The sequence below is a fragment of the Octopus sinensis genome, linkage group LG13, assembly GCF_006345805.1.
Source record: "Octopus sinensis linkage group LG13, ASM634580v1, whole genome shotgun sequence".
Classification (NCBI taxonomy): domain Eukaryota; kingdom Metazoa; phylum Mollusca; class Cephalopoda; order Octopoda; family Octopodidae; genus Octopus; species Octopus sinensis.
In genome coordinates this window covers 56,446,156-56,468,655 of record NC_043009.1, presented here as the reverse complement: position 1 = coordinate 56,468,655, position 22,500 = coordinate 56,446,156, and the positions used below count along the sequence as shown (strand labels likewise).

Below are 22,500 nucleotides of genomic sequence, written 5' to 3'. Positions count from 1 at the left end.
GGCAGGAGAATAATCATGTGACAGAGAATAAAGATCTAAAATTGTTTGAACAAGCACCCCAATGACAGTGTGAAATCCCACCTGACAGAGGAACTCTTCTTGATAGAAAATAAACTCAAAATCTCTCATGAAAAAGAAAGAGAAGAGAAACCTGGGCAGTCAAAAATATAAGAAGAAATCCTGAAGCCGTCTTCACATTGGCAAAGGAGTCTACCCCAGTACGCTATAAGATAAGCCCAGTATTTGGTTAAAACCGCTCACTAACTTCAGACCTGGTGAAGATAAGTGAAGCACTAAAACAATTCCAAAATGTTTTCACTTCTCCAATGGAAAATATGCAAATAAGCCTGAGGAGTTTTTCAATGTAACAAATCTAGAGAGGCAACCATCAATTACATCAGCATAACAGAAGAAGATGTAATATTGGCCATTGATGAGTTGAGATCAAATTCAGCAATGGGTCCAGCTGGACTCCTGGCCGTTCTCGTAAAGACATGTAAAAAGGCTCTTGCAAAGAAACTGCAGATACTCTTTCAGAGTTTCCTTGCATTTGGTATACTTCCCAACATGGCAAAAGAGGATATGATATGCCCTGTCCATAAAGAAGAGAACAAAGCAGATGCTAAAAACTACAGGCCCATCTCTGACCTCACATGTTAGGAAGACAAGGGAACGCATTGTCTGAAAAAGGCTGATCATGTTCCTAGAAGAAAAAGAACCTTCTCACAAACACGCAACATGGCTTTCATCCAGGGAGGAGCTGCCTCACCCAGCTGCTGCTACACTCTGACTGGGCACTGAAACAACAGCTAAACCAGTCAGCTGTAGACATGATATACCTCAACTTTGCCAAGGCCTTCAACAAGGTTGATCATGGCATGATATGTCACAGGCTGTGAAACCTTGGTATTACTGGGAAACTGGGAAAGTGGCTGCATGATTTTCTGAAGAGCCGGAGTCAGACAGTTGTAGCCAATGGTTCTCACTCTGAAGAGACACCAATTCTCAGCAGAGTCCCAGAGAGAACTGTACTGGGGTCACTACCATTTGTGGTGGCCCTCTCAGACATGCCCCCACAGTAAGTCAGCCAATCTGACCAGTTATGCTGATGACACAAAAGTATCGCAGGCAGTTAGGAACCCAGAGGACATAATAAAACTGTAGAAAGATCTAAATGAAATATACAAATGGACTAACAAAAATAACATGCAGTTCAATGCTTATGAAATTTCAGGCACTCCACTATCGGTCCAACACCAGGCTAAAATCGAAATACACTGGACCAGAAGGTAACACGATCCTAGAGAGAAAGTCAGTGCATGACCTGGGGGTTCACATGAGCAATGATGCAATATCCCATGTGCATATTACCAAGATGGCAACACTGTGCAGGTGAGTAGCTGGATGGATTCTGAGGACATTCAGAACCAGGAAAAGGGATGCCCTGCTACTCCTACGGATGACTTCCGTTCTCAGCCACTTGGACTACTGCTCCCAACTATGATCCCCAGAGAATGTGAAACAAACTGCAAAATTCAAAGTAATCCAGCACCAATACACAAAGATTAACTCGATGCAAAAGATGGGCTACTAGGAGAGGCTAAAGGAGCTGAGTCTCTATTCCCTGGAGATAAGACGAGAGAGATTTGTGGTGATATATATTTAGAAGATCTTGGGGAGTTTAGCTCCTAATTTTGGAATTGACAGCTATACCAATCTTCGAACTAGACAGCACTGCATCATGTCAAAGATCCTGTCTTCCCCATCTAAAATAAGGACACAGTACTGCAATAGTTTGGGTTTCAAGGGCCCGGAATTGTTCAACATCCTGCCAGGCAACCTTAGAGATCTACAAGTTGTTGATGTGGAAGTTTTCAAGGAACGTCTGGACAGGTTTCTATCTAAGATACCAGAGAAATCCACATTGCAGCAGGAGACGCAAAGAAGAGCAGCTCCTTCCAACTCACTACTTTACCAAAAACAATACCAGAAACAACACCAAATGACTATGGTGGTGCACCAGCATGACCTCAGCCCTGGGCCGAAACCAATAAAAGATAAATAAAGATTTTTATATATATATATATATATACTCTTTACTCTTTTTACTCTTTTACTTGTTTCAGTCATTTGACTGCGGCCATGCTGGAGCACCACCTTTAGTCAAGCAAATCAACCCTGGGACTTATTCTTTTGTAAGCCCAGTACTTTTGCCGAACCGCTAAGTTACGGGGACATAAACACACCAGCATCGGTTGTCAAGCAATGCTAGGGGGACAAACACACACACGCATATATATATATACATATATACGACAGGCTTCTTTCAGTTTCCGTCTACCAATTCCACTCACAAGGCATTTGTCAGCCCGGGGCTATAGCAGAAAACACTTGCCGAAGATGCCACGCAGTGGGACTGAACCCGGAACCATGGGTTGGTAGGCAAGCTACTTACCTCACAGCCACTCCTGCGCCTATAGATGAAATTTACAGAAAAACAAATGACAAAGACAGGGGTATAAACAACAAGCAGGTATATTAGTTTGATGCTTGGGAAGGTAAGAAAGTCATTTACATTTCGAGCCTATGCTCTTCAACAGAAAGGAACATGAGGAAATAGACAGAGAAAGAATAAAAAAAACTTTTGGAATTAGCAGTCAATCATGGCGACTGGTTGGACCACAAAACAGCAGAAACACAGACTGCCGGTGTGAGAGAATATTAATGATAATAATGAGATAGAATTGGGCATTTGAGTTCTTAACTAGCACTATAACCAACAGTTTTCAGTCAGCCAAACTGTGACAGAATTAGATAAATGAATGAATAAATGACAGTAATAAATGAGTGTGAAAGAGGAGAAGGAGGGAGAGCTGGATTGAGTGAAGGGATCTTAAGTTTTTTTCTCTAAACATATACGGTGTGGAAGACAAAACTGTGTTTACATTGATAGATAATGAAATGAAATAATAAAGTAATCATAAGAATTTGCACTGAGAGAGAGGTTTTAGATGTGTGCTAGGCTGGAAAACAAGGCTGCTTATCTGAACATCTTCTGGTTTCTACTCCATGCGGTGAGGTATTAAAATATGAGGTAGGGGAATCTAAATTAGCTAGTTAATATAGGGTGGGGTGGTGGAGAGCAGAGATTAAGTATTGTGAGAAGCAAGTGGTTAACAAAACAGAGAGAGAGAGACCAGAGGTTGGTCAAAGACAGAACACAAGGAGATGGAGTTTTGGGATTTGGGATAACATAATTGAATGAATATGTTTAACATTGCCACTGCCGGAGTGAAAGAATAGTGATTCTGATAATGAGATAGAATTGCGCACCACAAAACAACAAAAACGCAGGCTGTATATATATATACACATATATATTTTTTCCCTGACGAAAAGATTGCATTGTTTTATACCATTTTATTCCTTCTGGAATAATACCAATGTTGTCTTCAAAACATATGTTGAAAGTAAAAGAATTTGAATAACACCTACATTTAGCTCCATTTATTTATTTATCTATATTGTACAAGATATTTCACTCTAACCTGGAGTTTGTACTTTTATAAATAGGTTGTTACATCCTTGTTACTTGTGTGAATTTTTGCTACCGTGGTAACTGTTTATTTATTGCTACCTAGGTGACCAAGTCTGTAGTGGGGGTGGATGCTTAGAGATTGTTACCACTAGAATAAGAATAGCCTGGGCAAAGTTCAGAAAGCTCCTACCCCTACTGGTGACAAAAGGCCTCTTGCTCAATGTGAAAGGTAGATTGTACAAAAGGTATATATATATATATATACACATTTATATATCTCCTGACACTGACATGCAACAATGATTACGTAGATAAACGTGACAGTTGTTTCTGATCCTCTATATCGATAAGAGGTAGACTCCCCATTATAACTTCTATGGCCAAGAAAGACCCCTAAAGAGAGATGGAACAAGTGGACCAGAAATAACGATCAGGTTAAAAATATGGTCGCACATACAGTGGGTGCGAGTACCAAGACCACACTCAAGGGCCATATATTTAAGTTTAATAACAAAGGAGGATGCTGCAGCCATCGGTGTCAGTATCGCTGGCAATGTGGCTAACCTATTTATGGTATGGTGGGACAGGAGACTTACAGAGAAATTTGCAGAGAACTCCATAAACCTAGCCATGTACTCCTGCTATGTGGATATTATCAACATAGTGGCCAAAGCACCCCTACAAGACAATGTTAATGATCTAGAAGCTAACACTCTGGAGAGCATCCAGCAAATAGCTAGCTCCTTTCACCAGAGTATAGAAATAATAATAGACTACCCTAGTAAGCACCCTAACTGTAGATTACCCATTTTAGACACTGAACTCTGGCTAGAAACAAAGAATTGTAAGGTCCAGATCCTTCACTCTCATTATGCCTAACCCCTGGCCCTAAGTACCTTGTTCACAAGAACACAGCAATTGTGGACAACGCTAACTTCAATATTTTTAAAACTGACTTGGTGACTGTGATGAGGAATATGTCTCGCGTGTGCAACCCTATGGAATTTGAAAGACGTACAACACTTCATCCACCACATGCAGTTCTCTGATTACAAACAGAGGGACTGGACTAGAGTGTACAAAGGAGCCAAGACTGAGTACAAAGCCATTATAGAGAGTGATGCTAAAGGGATCTGCTCACTGTACTTGAGTAAATCATGGAACAGCACAGAAAGGACCAGTAATAAGATAAATAAGGCTAACACTTGGTATGGCAACAAAAAATACCAGTGTTACGTTCGTCGATGCTACCCCTGGTAGTGAACTAGCACACCTTTTTAGAAAACATTAAGTAAGGCTAATCTACGAATTAAAGTAGTAGAGAAGCATGGTGCCCCATTAAAATCCCTGATCTGTAATACCTATCCCTTTGATAAGTCTCCTTGTACAGAGTACAATTGTGTTGTATGTAGGATGAACCCACGAGTTAGCTGTAAGGTTAGGAATGTAGTGTGTAGCTTATGATGTACTGAGGGTCGGTGCAGAAACATGACAGCTACCTACGTTGGAGAGACTGCATGCAGCATAGGAGAGTGCATAAGTGAACATTGGCGAGAGCTCAAAGAAGGGAAAAGCTCATCAGTGCCCTTCCAACATGCTCAGACAGGACATAGAACTGACACGGCACTTAGACAGATCACAGAGGCTACACACGTAGCAGTAGACAGAGCAAGCCTCAATAGAAAACGCGAATGGAACAGTAACACCCACCACCACACCAGCCCACATATGAGTATCCTTCATTCATTGGACAATAAACTTTGCTTGCAAAGACCTGTTGAGACAAATGAAATCAAAATCGCTGACGTGGCCAATGACAGTACCACCTGATTGACGCCAGTGGAACATTAAAAGCTCCATCCGAGCATGATCGTTGCCAGGGCCACTGACTGGCTCCCGTGCCAGTAGCACATGAAAAACCACATTCAAGTGTGGTCGTTGCCAGTGCCATCGGACTGGCTCCTGTGCAGATGGCACGTAAAACACCATATATATGTATCAGCATGTAGAAGTCTATCTTAATATGGACATTCTGAGGAATCGAAAACAAGCTCAAACTCTTTCACAAAAGGGAAAGAGCAGAGAGAGTTGTGGAAAGCAAAAAAAAATAAATCCCAAAGCTTTCTATAAATTCTCAAAGGAAACAACCACAATACAATACTAGAAAAGCACTCGGAGAGCGCAGACCTCCGCCAAGCACCTCATTTCCACCTCACAGCACACTACTCCTGTCACCATTATAACCACCAATACTATTTTTTCCCTCCTCCTATACTTATCTTGACCATCGTCATCATCAACACTGTCTCTGCTTTCACCACAATCACCATCAAAAAAACGGAACAGTTTGAGGATAGAAACCAGGTCTAAACACAATAACTTATAGACTTACTCTGAATGTAGTTCTATATAAATCTTTAATAATTTTTTTATACTTAAGACCATCAGAAATGTTAAGATATCAGCCTCTACCCACGTTGTCATGCTTTGATTAAAAGGTTACAGCATAGATTAGATTACTAAGATAAGTTTCGGCCGAAGTTGACTCAAGCCATGTCTAATTAAATAGCACCACCTGGAAGAGATACATGGTCAACTCTGGGGAACTGTAGCCCATTCAAGCAGAGGGTTATTGTTTTCAGAGACATATCTGGGTGTGTGTGATACTATCTCCTTGCTTTGACAGTGTATAACAGTTGTAAATGAGTGTCACTGTCAGTGAAGCCATGTCCTTCATTTCCCGTCTTCTGTGTCTGGTCATGAGGAAATATTTGCTTTGCCTGGTTGGTGAATGTTGGCAACAGGAAGGGCATCCGGTTGTAGAAAATCCACCTCAACAAAATACCATCCAACCCATGTGACCATAGAAAAGTGGACATTAAACTAATGATGATTATGGTGATACATTGTCGTGTGTGTATGTGATGCTAGCATGGAAAAACAGGTGTAAAAATCAAAACAAAACTACAAACTTGCACTTTATTCTTGTGTATCTTTGGAACCTAGTGAAATTTTATACAACAAAATACTATCAAAGTATCTGTATTAATTCATATACAGGTCGAGTAGCTGTCCATTTCACTTTCTCTAATAAAATGTCACAGTGGTAATTGCAACGGAATGCACTTTATTTTTCAATGCGGAGAAACTGTTTCAACCATCCTAACATTTTTTTTTATCTTACTTTCTCCGTCATCTGTTTGGGTTAATTTACTGAATTTAAAAAAAAAAAACAATGCATGCACGCACACACACACTCTCTCTCTCTCTCTCTCTCTTTCCCTCTCTCTCTCTCTTTCCCTCTCTCTTCTCACAATCCTTGTTCAAAATCCAGTTTTCTCTACCTGCATTGGTTAGACAAAATTTGTTGAGGCAGATTTTCTATGGCCAGGTGCCTTACTTTTCACCAACCCTAACTTGTTTCCAAGCAAGATATTTCCAGTGGCCAGACATTTTCTTTCATGGCAGACTAGAAATGAACAGAATTGCTTCTGCGGTAATTGTCATGTGGTAAGAAGCTTGCTTCCCAACCACATAGTTCCATGTTCAGTCCCGCTCCATGGCACCGTGAGCAAGTGTCTTCTACTATAGCCTCGGGCCAACCAAAGCCTTGTGAGTGGATTTGGAAGACGTATATATATATATATATATGTATGTATGTATGTATTTGTGTGTCTGTGTTTATGTCCCCATAACTTAGGGTTCAGCAAAAGAGACCGACTGAATTAGTACTAGGCTTATGAAGAATAAATCCTAGGGTCGATTTCTTCAACTAAAGGCAATGCTCCAGTATGGCCACAGTCAAATGACTGGAACAAATAAAAGAATGAGGGAATACAAAAAATGTACTTACCTGGCACAAGGGTTAATCATGATCATCAAGGTGATCCTCCCAAAGTGAGGCCTTTCCATTGCAATCCGGTTGAGTTAACCTTTGTGATCACCTCAAATGTAGGCAATGCAGATGCACTATTTCTATATGTGGGATCTGCATTCGCGCTCACCTTTTCATAGACTCCAAGAGTAATTCCTCAATACTTTCACTTCCAAAAGTGCTCCCCCATCTCCTAAGACATATATGTGTGTTTTGAATCTTTCATTTATGTTCTGTTTTAATTTAGTTTCTGTTTCCCATTTTTGTCGTTCAGTTCATAATTAGTTGATTTTATTGTGATATAATGTTTCTTTCCAAATATACAAGACATAAATGTGATGCCCGTGTTTGTCTAATTGTCCTGCTTTTCAATTACCATAGTGACAGCTAATATAGACAACATAAAAAATAAAATGTAAGAAGGAATTATTAAAGAAAGAGTAATGGTATGTTAACAAAACATGCCCCAAAACAAACCAAATTCAACAAGAATGAGAGAGAACATTAAAAGACAACAACAAACAGGTTAAAAATATATTTGTTGTTTTAGTTTTTTGTTGTTTTTTTTTATATATTCATCATGAAAGAATGGCAATGCCCATGACTATTTGTAGAACCTTCAAAACTAGTAAGAGGGAGAAAGTACAAGGTGTTCTCAAATCATAGACCTACTCTGAATGCCTGCAACAGAGCACACTCCAGTAAGGATACCCAAAGTGCTGGGTGGTGGTGTTAAACCAGGTGATGGATTAAGTTTACCACCCAAGGCAAGCCATGGCAGGATTTGAACTCAGAACACAAAGATGTAACGACAGAGTCATTAAACTGTCAGACCAATTTATTAAGATAACAGAAATAGATATAGCAGAGCTAATGAGAAGCCATTTTGGCTTGTATTGTGACATGGTACCATTGTTGGTTTTCTCCTAATGAGACAACTACATAAATTCTTAGCTAACAACAAGCCACTATACTAACGAAAAAATCCACTGAAATCCATGAAAGTAGAGTCAGTATATCCAGTGCTGGTATGTAGATGAGGAGAGGTGCAGAAAATTTGGGAAGTGGTTAAGACATGCAAGTCCAAAGAGTTAGAAGTTGAGGCAGGATAAAACTGGGGTGACCACGTGAGCATATATACTATACTGTGGAGGCACATGGCCTAGTGGTTAGAGCAGCGGACTCGCGGTCGAGGGATCGTGGGTTCAAATCTCAGACCAGGCGATGTGTGTGTTTATGAGCGAAACATCTAAGCTCAACGTGGCTCCGGCAGAAGGTAATGGCGAACTTCTGCTCACTCTTTCGCCACAACTTTATCTCACTCTTTCCTCCTGCATCTTGCATCTTACCTGCGTCAGACCAGTGTCCTATCCAGGTGGGGAACCTATACGCCAAGGAAACCGGGAAACCAGTCCTTATGACCAGGCATGGCTCGAAAAGGAACAAACATATACTATGCTATACTAGCATTTGTTGACTTTCAGAAGCTTTTGACTGGGTAACATACTCTGTAGCTTTGTAATCATTGAAAAAACTGGGTATTGATGAATGACTTGTGAGAGCTGTGTAAGCCATGTAAAGGGGTGTTGTCAGCAAGAGGAAATTAGCAATGAGTTTAGTAAGGCTTTTGGGGAATGTCCACCAAGGCTCTGTTTTCAGTCCTCTCTTGTTTCTAGTACTCTGTGCTATAATAGAGTTTAAGATTGGCCATGCCCATACAAACTCTTGTATACCAATGGACAACCTTTTTCTTACACCTGAATCAGTTGAAGAATTAGAGAAATAATTCCAAACATGGAAAAAGTACCTGAAATCAATGAATGAAAACCTAATATATGAAATTCTACAACCATCAAGGAAAGAAGAGATACAATGGGATTATAGGCAAACTGACATGGAGAAATTTGCATGTGACAGATGCACAGGGGCAGTTAGCAATAAGAGTACCTTGGAAATAAAATCTTTTAAATTCTTAGAAAAACTTTCTAGAAGGTGTTGACAACTTCTGTTACCTTAATGACTTAATCAGTGGTGAAAACAGACAAAGTAAGAAAGGTTGAAAAATTGGTAGGGGTGGAAAGCACTTTGCTGATAAGAAAGGAACTCTCTCTCCCACCCTCTCTTAGTAGCAGGCAAATTGTGTAATATTTTATGCTAAGTTAGATATTGCATAATAGCAAAGCTTGGGCATTAAATGCATCGTTAGTGCCATTACCTGCAATGCTCTGATAGATTTGCTTTAAAATTGCGTCAGATAAATGAAGTAGTCATGCAGGAGAGACAGGTATACTGCATAATGCTTCAGATTTGTTCTTTGTACCTCTGTACTTCATTACTCTTCTTTTATTCCCCAGATGGTCCACAGTTATGTGTTTCTCTCCAAGCCCTTGTGTGATTTTGTTATATTGCAACAAAAAAATATTCCCTCAGTTTGCAACCTATAATTACACCTGTAATTTCAGGTTGCTTTTTCTTAATGCCCTTATGATTCTAAAAGTTTAACCATAGTTATATGAAATTGCTATTGAATTTACGTTACTCTTACAAGGCAAGAACTAAAAAAGAATTTTAGAAATTGTTATATAATTACTAAACATGTGAATAAACTTGAAATAATAATGTAAAATCACCAGAAATTTAGTACGGGTGACTAATTTGACCCAGTTACAAGTGGTCAACTGCAGCTCTAAAAGCAAAAGGCAGTCAGATACTACCAGTACCATTGCCAAAAAATACCAAGCATAAAATGTAACATTTAGCAGCAGTAGTCTACAATTATAATAAACTGAATTTAGACACCACCACAAATACTAATGAAGCTCGCACTACCTGACCTCCTGCAGCTACTAAAATTGCCAGTGATAAGTACAGTCACACTGCTCAGCCAGCAAAAGGAATCTCATTCTCTAACAATAACATGACAATATCAGAGAACAGGCTCTTGATTCAGTGGCAAAGATATAAATAAATAAACACGTCACTGTTCTGTTCTGTTTCTATACCACATTATAAACTACAATTAGATATTTCCTATACATCAAATGTAAATTACATTGTTCAAGAAATACAGTGGGATCACAGTCAAACTGGGGTTTATATGTAGCAGATGCACTGGAGAAGTTAGCAATAAAGAGTACCCAGGAAATAAATTCTTTCAAACACTTGGAAAGCCTCCTGCAAATATTTGACAGTTTCTGTTGTCTAGGTGGCCTTCTCAGCAATGGAAATGGTGGTAGGAAAAGTTGCTGCTGGCAGCAAGGGGTCTCTCTTTCTCTCTCAGATTGTTTGATCATCTCTGTGTGATATTGAAGGCAGAGGATGTGTTGAAGTTGGAAAGAAATGTAGTAAACATTCTCCTCTGGGTGTGTAATGTTGGTAAGCATGAACAAAGAAGTATAGATGGATTGAGTGGAAAACTTAGTAAAAAGAGGAATCCAGTAAGTTGGTATGGGATGTGTATGGAGGGCAACAGCTGGGTAAAGAAGGTCCAAGTGATCCAAGTAGAAAAGCAATGGTTGGGAAAAGTAGCAAATGCTGATCTCAAAATACTAAACCTCATGAAGAAGTTGACAAGTGGTTGGCTAGTGTGTATTATAGACTGTATGCCATATATGTTGGAGAAGCCCCATCATAACCCATACCATGGAAAACTTAACACAAAGATGATAATCATATGTGTACATAAAAATGATAATCGTGTGTGTGTATAGGTATTTGCTTATAGTGATCAAATCAACATTACCTGTACAGGTGCATGGCCTGCCACATGTCGGATATCCAAGTGATTGTAGGGCAATATGGAATGAAGTGTTTTGCTCAAGAACCCAATGCAGTACCAAGTCTTAGAATTGAAACCATGATCTTGCAGTTGTGAGTGTAACACTCTAGCCACTAGACCACATATATATCTATATATACCATATATATATGGTAGAAAATCGAGAAAGGATTAATGAAGTCCAGCACCAGAAAGCACAACACATTGCCAAAATATTTGGATATAGTAGATCTGTTCTACATTTTACTCCTATACTCATTGTGGCTTGAAAACCTTCATAACGCTAGATTGGCTAGTGTGTATAGTCTGTATGCCATATATAGAAAATGGAATATGTGAGCTTAAAGGCCCAATTATGCACCAAGTGCAGCTGGCCCTCTTCATTAGCATTATTGGCATTGTTGTATTTTTTTTTCAATAATACTGATGAAAAGGGAGGGCTAGCTGCATATGTCACATAATTGGGCTTTTAAGCTCATGTAATTTGATGTTTGCTGGGCTTCTGAAACACATGTAATTCTGAAAGCACTAATAACAATTACATTTCTTGTGTTCCTTTTCTTACACCTTTTTTTATATATATGTATGTTTATACCTTCTTTCTATATATATATATATATATATATATTTACATAATATCGAGGTCTCTTTCATTCTTTTGTTATCTTACCATTTTTATCTATATCTCATCATCATCATCATCATCATCATGAGATATAGATAAAAATGGTAAGATAACAAAAGAATGAAAGAGACCTCGATATTATGTAAATATATATATATATATAAAGTAAGGTGTTAGGGCCAGGAAATGCAAAATTAATGGAAGTAATTAGATCAAAGAATGGTAGAAATTTTATCAAGTACCAAAGTTGGTAAGCAAAAAGTTGACCAATAATAATTTAATGTGATAGTAGTGTAAATTTATCCAAACTTAATAAAAGAAGTAGGTTCAGGTAACAAGGATATCAAATAAAGAGAATGTGTGAGTTGGTTTGATGCACAAGAATCTATATAATAAGACAAAAATTACTATCAGAGACAGGTGAGGAAACAGATGTTCTTAATGAAGAAGTATTACTAAATATCTCAGTAATCCTGGACATACGATCTTGTCTTCCTCTGCTGCAGTAATTTTTAAACTTCCAGACATATTGAAATGGACTGAATAGCAAACAGGCCAGTACATATACTACTTAACTGAGGAAATTCTCCAGTGGTGGTGTGGGATTATCTGGGATCAGTTGTACTTTGAGGGAATTATCTTTGGATAGTTGTAGTAGAAGCCTTAGTATCATGTTTCCCAACTAGAATGATTTCGACTTCAGTCCCATTGTGTGGTACCCTGGGTAAATATCTTCTACTACTGCCCTTGCCAAACACACCTTCTGAGTAGGTTTGGTTGATGGAAACTGAAAAAAGCCCATCGTATACATACATACAATATACACACATATACATATCCACTACAAGCTGATGAGGAAGATTTTCTATGGCTAGATGCCCTTTATATTGTCAACCCTCACTTGTTTCCAAACAAGGTAATATTTCCCCCTTAACTGGACATGTTTTCATGGAAGGCTGGGAATGAGACTGCCTGATGGCAGTGACACTTGTTCATGACTACTGCATGACACCAAAACAAGGAGACACACAAACACACATATGTCATTTCATTAAGCCCTTCACTCCTTAACAAGCATAGGCCATTGACGACTTTTCTCCACTAGTCTTCACTCAGGATGATCTTTTAGGATATCCTCTCTTCCTTGAGGGAAGGCCTTCCTCTCCTACATCTTGAATTGTCATCGATGTTTCTGTAACTTTATTTTTTCTAGGTAGAGATATTGGCCTTATGCAAGCACATATTTTTACCTTTGGTAAGAGGTGGTCCATATTAGCCTAGCTTCTAACCTTTGACCTGTCCAGCTGGACAGGTCAAAGGTTAGAAGGTAAAAATATGTGCTTGCATAAGGCCAATATCTCTACCTAGAAAAAATAAAGTTACAGAAACATCGATGACAATTCAAGATGTGGGAGAGGAAGGCCTTCCCTCAAGGAAGAGAGGATATCCTAAAAGATCATCCTGAGTGAAGACTAGTGGAGAAAAGTCGTCAATGGCCTATGCTTGTTAAGGAGTGAAGGGCTTAGTGAAATGACATATGTGTGTTTGTGTGTCTCCTTGTTTTGGTGTCAAGAAGTAGTCATGAACAAGTGTCACTGCCATCAGGCAGTCTCATTCCCAGCCTTCCATGAAAACATGTCCAATTAAGGGGGAACTGTTTGGAAACAAGTGAGGGTTGACAATATAAAGGGCATCTAGCCATAGAAAATCTTCCTCATCAAATTCCATCTGACCCATACAAGTATGGAAAAGGGTACATCAAGACAATAATGATAATGGATGCTTAATGCATTTTAGCAATAACAATATGCATCATCATCATCATCAGTTAACATCTGCTTTCTCTGCTAACATTTGTTGGCCAGTTCAAGAGAAGTTGAATGCCCATAGGATTGCATCAAGCTCCAATGTCTACTTTTGCATGGTTTCTATGGCTGGATATTTGTCCTTACACCAACAACCTTATAGACTGGGTATTTTTTACACAATGCCAACACTAGTGACATTACCAAGTAACCTGCAAGACAAGACCTTTCAACTGAGATAGGTAAGTTGTATTGAGGGAGGTGATTTTATGCCAGGTGATGAGAGGTTGCAGTTATAATAGGGGGGCAGGAACAGATGTCTTGTGGTAGGGGAGATACATGGTTACCCCTGTTAGAAGGGAAGGAAGATGGCAGTGAAGGTGTGTCAGGATGTACCTTCAAGTCACAGAAAGGTTGTTCAGTTTTCTTCATACCTTTATTTTTAGTTTCTTTAAGAGGATCTGAAAATCAAGAACTGTAGCCTTTGAAGTTATTCACTTTTTATTTTGTTTTCATTTTCTATTTTCAGTTACAACTGTGGGATACAGCAGGGCAAGAAAGATTTCGGAAGAGTATGGTCCAACATTATTACAGGAATGTGCACGCTGTTGTCTTTGTATATGATGTTACAAAGATCAGCTCATTTGAGAACATGCCAAACTGGATTGAAGAATGTGATCGTCATAACTTAAATAAAGACATTCCAAGAATTTTGGTCGGCAACAAATGTGACATCATCGATAGAATTGCTGTCAATACCAATGCAGCCCAGAAATTTGCTGATTCTCACAACATGCCCCTTTTTGAAACTTCAGCTAAAGATGATGAGAAAGCGAACCACGTAGAAGCAATTTTTATGACACTGGCTCATAAACTGAAGAACTCTAAACCAATGATGCCCAGCTATATCCCACGATTCACCTCAGAAAGTTCACAGATCACTAACATTGGTTGTAGCCCTGATATTCAACAAGATGACGGAAAGAAAGACTATGGCTGTAGTTGTTAACTCTTTAAGACCCTTTTTAATAGATACCAGGTACATTTACAAAGCATTTAATTCATATAAACAACCATATATATGTATATAATTGTAAAAGGATTCTTCTAGGTAATAGATGGGGGTTAATTGTTTTACTATTGGTTGTTTGTTTTATTTTGCGGTGTGATCACCATTTCTTTAAAAATCTCATTTTATTTTCATAACTTGTTGATTTATATATATATGCTTACATATTTACATTTTTAATGCTTATCATTTTGTTATGCCCTTTTTGTTATGCTTTGTTTTAACTTGCATAGAAATAAAAGACATTTGCAATATTTAACTTCTCAGTGATTCCGCCTTTCCATCCCTTTGCAGTTGATAAAAATTGTTCCAGTGATAAAATGAGATCAATCATGTTGACTCTGGGTATAATAAATAAAATATCAGTATTCATCTATATAGTTTTTTTTTTAATTCTATAATTTATTTATTTCAAATAGATTCTTTGTTTTGTTTTTTTTTTTTTTGCTTTTTTTGTTTTTGTTGGGTTTTTTTTTTTTTCTTTCTAAAATGTATTTTTTAGAAAACTAATAAAAATGAATAAAGTTATTTATTGAAAAGGAAAAAGATCTAATTTTATTTCTTAATAATTGTTAATTCTGTAAAATAAAGTTGACTCAAACCCAGAATTCAATTATTATTTTATCCCAGATATGGGACGTCAACTAGCATCATAAAACATCTTACTTTGGCACTTGAATCCTTTGTGACTGTTCTGTAAAGTTTACTTTATATTAATTTGATTGATTGATTGATTTTAAGACATTAGGATTTTATAACATTATCTACCATGTTTGAAGAAAGATCTGATTTTTCCTTTATTTGACAATTATCATTTGAAGCATTTCACATAGGACTGGTTTCATAAACCTACAATGGCCAATTCACTCTTTACTTCTCTTAATTTACTGAAATTCAACATTCTTCCCTCCACATGTCCCACGTCCTCAATGTGTGTGTATACATACACATACATATATACACATCTAAGGCTTCCATGCTGTCATCAATGACCATGGGTAAAAATTTTAGTTGTCTATGGCTGAAAAGTTCAATGCTATTTCTCCAGTATAAAATGCTCGATGGGATCCTAGCCTGAGCAGTATGGTATGGAGGACAGGTCATTGCCCATGCAGCATATCCCCCCTTGCTCTCCACATCACCGAGGAATCCAATGGAACAGCTCAGCCATCACAATTAGGCTCCATCATAGCGAAAGAGTTGCCAGAGCAAGGTTGTAGGTGATGATCTGCCTCAGGGATTCCAACTCCAAATTTTTCCTCGGGGGTTTATTCCTGAAGCCTTCGTCACTGCTAGATATGGCCGCAGGGCAGTAGAGGTTTGGAGTCAAGGTTCTCCTTTCCTTAGATGGGTCACACACCCACCTCAGGTTAATGGACTCCAACTGCCTGAATGACTTGCTAATTAACCTATAGATGGGACCCTGATAGGTGCTGCTACTCTAGGTCAGAGCAGACCTGGGAACGTTTGTGACTAAGATGTGGTTCCGTAATCCTCAAAACACTGGAATTCCCAAACCAGGATTCCACTACTGGAGAGTTTCATACTCATGTCAGTACATAGGTAAATACATACTTATATGTGTGTCTGGATGTATCCAACTATATGTATTTAAATGTATTCTGCAAAAGAAAAACACTTTATTCAAACAGCTCTGAAAAACCAGTAAGATGTTACACTGACACTCAGCTCTGAGTGTGTACTTACTTATAGCAGAAACACCAGTAAGCTAATGAAAGTAATTATTCAACCCCTGTTCATTCGTCTTTCATTCATAATACATTCATACTTATGTATGTATGTATGTGTGTGTGTGTATATATATATATACAAACTCACAATTATGTATATGGGTCTTTCAAAATTTAAATAAGTTTAAAACTAACTACAACCTTAAAGCTATGATGTTCTTTTGAGGGATAAGTCCATTATACAAGATTGTTTTGTTCGAATTTTAATATGATTGTCAACAAAATCCCTTAATGTTAACTTTTTATATTAATTAAAAAATATTTATTCACCATTTTTTTTAGATTTTAAAATCCATTGAAAAGTATTTTATAAAAATATTTGTTTTCAAAGTCAATTTTCTTAATGAAATATTGTAACAACCATATATAGCTGTTGTACAATGACAGCAAGTTGTTAATAAAGGAAACATATACTGTTGAATAAAATTTGAGTGCAAGAGTTTTTTTGCAATGGATGCCACTTCTTGGGATCAAAAGATTAAAGAAGCTTCAAATTCTCAAATACTAGAAAATTCATTTTCTGCTCTATCAGCTTTGACTGATTATATTTTTGACCTCAGTCATATATCAAAGGTTATTGTAAACCTCTAAAAGTTGCTGGTACTTTAGGTTTGTTTGGGAATTTTTTTCTACAATGTAAATGCACTGAAGTTGGATTGCCGATGTATCAAATGTCTATGAAAGACATAAAGTAATTTTCATGTTAAATTATTTCTTTAGAATTTATTTTACATTTAACATCTCTCTCTCTCTTTCTCTTTCTCCCTCTGTATGTTTATATATGTATTATTTGAATATAGATCTGATACCAGTATAAGTTATATGTTTATCTTAACACTCTTCAAGGATCAGAATATCACACCTGGAGAAAGCTAGGGATAACTTGAAATGCTTTTACTAGTGTAGAACCCATATTTAAAAACAGGTGTGTGTGTATATATATATATATACACAAACATACATGCATGCATATTCTGTATTTTACAAGTGTTGTAGTAGATTATTAAAAAATGTTCTTTATTTGATTAAGAGCATTATATCATTATATACGCATGTGTGTATGTATGTATGTATATATATACATATATATCACACACAAAAACCTATGTGTGTCTTCACACTCATACATACACACACACACATATACTATTATTTTATAATTGCTAAAAGTTACAGAAGTGACTCAAGGCCGAGAGTTTCATGCATGGCACTTAAAAAGTATTTCTTTACTCGTTTTGAGTTCTATTTCTCTTGTTGTTCTCCCAAACCCATTATATATATATATATATATTTGTTGTGCAAGATTTTATTGGCTAAACTGGCAAAATGACCATTCCGAAATACAACAATATATATATAGCCATCACTTGCAAGTGAGTATGACTTGGCAGCATGTACCATGTTTTAGGTGCATCTGTAGTCTTGAGCAGACATAGACACTTTGTCAACCTTCCTACCATGGACAAAACTAGACATCCAGGAAGAGAAAAGGTTGCACCAGTACTCAGCAGATACATATTTCAGCTGAGGGGTAGACTGGGACAATGTGAAATGAAGTGCCTTGCTCAAAGATACAATGCACTACGTAACCCATGAATGAGTACCCAACACTCAATCACAAGGTCACACACCTGTGTGTATATATATATATATATATATATATATGCAATTTACTATGTTTTATCACAGATACTTTATTGTTACATATGTGTTTTACAACTGAGGAAAGCTGCACCGCTCACTTTCAGGGATGGTACCAGCAACCAATATCACTACCACACGTATAGTTAAATGATGAGGTAGCAGCACTTATCTAGTTCAGAACATGTTGCTTTGTTGATATTTTAGTCTGTCAACTCCAGCGTTTTTCAAAGGAATTAATTCAAATGTTTTATAACAATTTCAATTTTGTGATTTTACTGTATTTATAACCATAATATATTGTCACTTAAACTTGTGGCATTCAAATATATATATATATATATGTATGTATGTATGTATATATATGCATATATAAAAAAAGATAAAAAACATACAAATTCCTTTAATGATTTTCAGAAAAGCCTGTTTAAGAATCCATTTTATGTCAATGATTTTCAACCCCGTATATATGTATGTGAAAATATTACAAAAATAAACATTTATATACAAGAATGATTATCAACTGTTTTAACATCTTTCTTTGCTCTCTTTCTTCTCTTTTGGTGAACTGGCAGAATCAGTAAAGCATCAGAGTAAATACTTTGTGGTATTTCTTCCTTTACTTTACTTTCTGAGTTCAAATCCTGCCAAGGTCAATTTTACCTTTCATCTTTTCCGAGTCAATAAAATAAAGTACCAGTCACATGCTAGAGAGTAGGGAGCAATATATTCAATTAATCCCTTCTCTTCAAAATTGCTGACCTTCTACCTAGATCAAAACCATTTGGATGTTGGGTTAGCAGAGTGTCAGAAAATTTGCTTTGCATTATTTCTACCTGTGTATGTGTGTCTGTATTTGTGTCTCCATAACTTAGAGATTTGGTAAAAGTGTTGGAATAAGTACTGGGGGTAATTCGTTTGACTAAAAATTCTTCAAGTTGATGCCCCAGCATGGCCATAGTTTAATGGCTGAAACAAGTACTACAAGATAAAAAATAAGTGCAGGTATGGCTGTGTGTTTAAAAAGCTTGCTACCCAACAATATGGTCTCAGGTTCAGTCCTCTTGTGAACCACATATTAAGCAAGCATCCTTTTCTATAGCCCTGGACCAACAAAAGTAGATTTGGTAGACAGAAACTAAAAGAAACTCAATATGTATGTTTGTGTGTAACTTTGTCTTGACATCATGTGATGATTGTAAATGACTATCATCATCATAGAAGCAATGTTCATTTACAATCTCCCATGAAAAACACTTCTGGGCATGAGGGAATATTACCCTGGTTAGGGACAGAGAGAACACCTAGTCATAGGAAAATCTTCCCCGACAAATTCTGTTTGACCTCTGTGAGCTTGGAAAAGTGGATATTAAATGATAGTGATGATGAACTTTCACACGCAGTGTGCAAGAGAGAAGACTGCACTGGTTTGGTCATGTGGTGAAGATGGATGCTGACTGCTCCATAAAGACGTGCCATTCTCTCAAAGTGAATGGAACATGTTGAAGGGAGAGACCTAGGAAGACGTTGGACGAGGTGCTGAAGGACAACCTCAGGATGCTGAGCCTTTCAGATGAGACGACAAAGGACCAAAATACCTAGCACTTTCCTGTATTCCAGAAGACTCATCCTTCACAGCAGAAGTGTTAAGGCCTCTCCCTCTTGTGAAAAGGATTGGCCTGCAAGAGTTGTGTGCTGGTGCCATATAAAAAGCACTTGTGCCAATGCCACATGGTAGTGCTCATGTGGTCCCACATTAAAAATACCCAGTACACACTGTATAGTGGTTGGCATTAGGAAGGGCATCCAGCCATAGAAACCAAACCAAATCAGACTGGAACTTAGTGCAGCTAGCCAGCTCCAGTCAAACCATCCAGCCCATACCAGCATGGAAAATGGACATTAACCCTTTCGTTACCAACCTGGCTGAAACTGGCTCTGGCTCTGAGTACAAATGTCTTGTTTTCATAAGTTTTGAATTGAAATCTTCCACCAAACCTTGGTCACAATTTATGTTCCTAACACTAGCTGAATGATAACTAAGTTATTTTACTAAATTCTTTGTTATATTTAAAGTAATTGAAAGAAACACAGGGCATCTCAAAATAAATACAGTAACGAAAGGGTTAAAGGATGGTGACAAAGGCAGTGGATGATGTACAGCCATAGTAAAAGATATTTACCCCAAGTAGAACTGAACCTGAAACAAGCAAGCTTCTTAACCACATAGCCATGCCTGTGTATACATTATAATAACAATGTTGGCTTCAACATAACAATATAATTCAGATGTGAGTTTAGAAGCAGAGGGTTGATCGCTTGTTGTGAATTTCATGTAGATGAGATCAGGAATGACTTCATGCCATAGCATTTGTAATTATGACATTGGTGCAACATAGTATTTATTAATAGATCATTTTTACACTCTTACACTATCTACAGTCCTCTGAAACACAGGGTCAATTATTCCAGCAGATCAGAAAAAAAGATAACCATTCAAGCTGTGACATGTTACAGCTTCGGATAAATGGTCTCTGTTGATATCCAATATGTTAGTTAAAACAGTTGACTAGCCCATTAGTTCTGCTTGCTAAATGTCATTTATTTGTTTACCGTATCATAATCATTATCATCATCATTTTTATTATTATAATGGATTATTGGCAGAACCATTAGTAAGCACATCAGATACACTGCTTAGTAGCATTTCCTATGGCTCATTACATTCTGAGTTCAAATACTAGGTTGATAAAATAAGTACCTATTTCTTTACTACCCAAAAGGGGCTAAACACAGAGGGGACAAACCAGGACAGACAAATGGATTAAGTCGATTATATCAACCCCAGTGAGTAACTGGTACTTATTTAATCGACCCTGAAAGGATGAAAGACAAAGTCGACCTCAGCGGAATTTGAACTCAGAATGTAGCGGCAGACGAAATACCACTTAGCATTTCGCCCAGCGTGCTAATGATTCTACCAGCTTGCTCACTATTGATAAAATAAGTAACAGTGGAGCACTGGGGTTGATGTAATCAAATCCCCAGTTCCTTAAAAAATTGCTGACTTTATGCCTATTACAACAACAACCACTATTACTACTGCAATGGAGGGTGGTGGATTATTTGCAGTATTTGTTCTGCTCTTTACATTCTAAGTTCAAATCCCACAGGAATTAACTTTGACTTTCATCATTCAGGGGCCAATAAAGTTAAATTAGAAAAAATTAAGATTAAATTTTAGTGTTAAGAAGTATTAAGTTAAGGAATAGCTTAATTATTAGCTAGTTAATAAGTTAATTAAAGCTGTTTAATTGAAAAAGTAGGGAGTAGATACTGCTACTGCTTCTACAGTTGAAATGAGACAATGTACAATGAAATTGAAAGCATTCTATGTTGGTTTGGAATGAGCACCTCCTTGACTGCTATAAGTTAATGAAAGAAAAAGAAATGTAATTAATAATACTGGGACTCAATTATGTAACTTAAGAAGCCATAAAATGAGGAGCTGATACTGTATACAGTCAGAAGGGAACAAAAGGCATGTGAGGAATAATTGTTAATGAGCTAATTGTTGAAGTTAGATGAAACTCACAAGAGAGTGGTAGGGATTAAGGGTGAAGGAACTCAAAATTTAGAGTGAAAGAACAACAGAAATTACACACAGACACACACACGCACACACACACACACACACACAATAAATAATTTAATATATATGGATATATAGAACATGATGCCTCTGTATCAGGTTCTGTAGTAAAGATTCAGGAAAGACAACATTTTCTAAAAGCACATATACAATTTTCATTTCTGCTGATAATTGCACATCGAAGCCTTATGTCCAAAATCATTTATAGAACACTGCAAACAACTTTACTTGGGCAAAGCCTGTTCTGTACAAACCTTACTAGACTACAGAATTTAATTGTAAAAAGTTACAAATCACTAAAGAAAAATAGGTGACAATTCCAACTGATGGCATTTTATTTGTATTTCAGCTTCACCAACAAAGGTATATTGCACACGTGATGCATCTTATTTTATTGCAGGCATGGCTGCGTGGTTAGGGAGCTTGCTTCCTAGCTACATGGTTTCGAGTTCAGTCCCACCGCATGGCACTTTGGGCAAGTGTCTTCTGCTATAGCCCTGGGCCAACCGAAGCTTTGTGATTGAATTTGGTAGGCGGAAGTTACTGCTGTGTGTGTATATGTGCGTGTAGGTGCTTATGCCTCTCCGAGAGAGAGAGAGAGAGAGAGAGAGGGATGAATTGACCAATAGAATTAGATTTAAAGCTTCAATTCCCACTTTGATAACAGCATTGATAACTTTCTTTTGTGACACTCAAACTTACTAACAACTGAGCAGAGATTGCAGGAACTATTTTCTCTATTATCATCCATAGTTACTATGAATTCT

At 37.4% G+C, this 22,500-nt stretch overlaps 1 protein-coding gene and 1 non-coding gene across 3 annotated transcripts in view; both read left to right on the top strand.

Annotated features, from left to right (window-relative positions):
- LOC115218640 (putative Ras-related protein Rab-33) overlaps positions 1 to 15,059 on the top strand; it is a 21,567-nt gene extending 6,508 nt beyond the window's left edge. For both annotated transcript variants that reach the window (XM_036508402.1, XM_029788557.2), the window contains exon 4: positions 14,150 to 15,059. In XM_036508402.1, coding sequence (XP_036364295.1) covers positions 14,150 to 14,629 — 480 coding nt within the window. In that variant the 3' untranslated portion in view covers positions 14,630 to 15,059. The remainder of the gene's footprint in view (positions 1 to 14,149) is intronic.
- On the top strand, positions 7,384 to 7,547 carry LOC115218707. The gene has a single exon (XR_003882253.1). It is a non-coding gene; the product is annotated as a U1 spliceosomal RNA (small nuclear RNA).
- Positions 15,060 to 22,500: the final 7,441 nt, after the last annotated feature.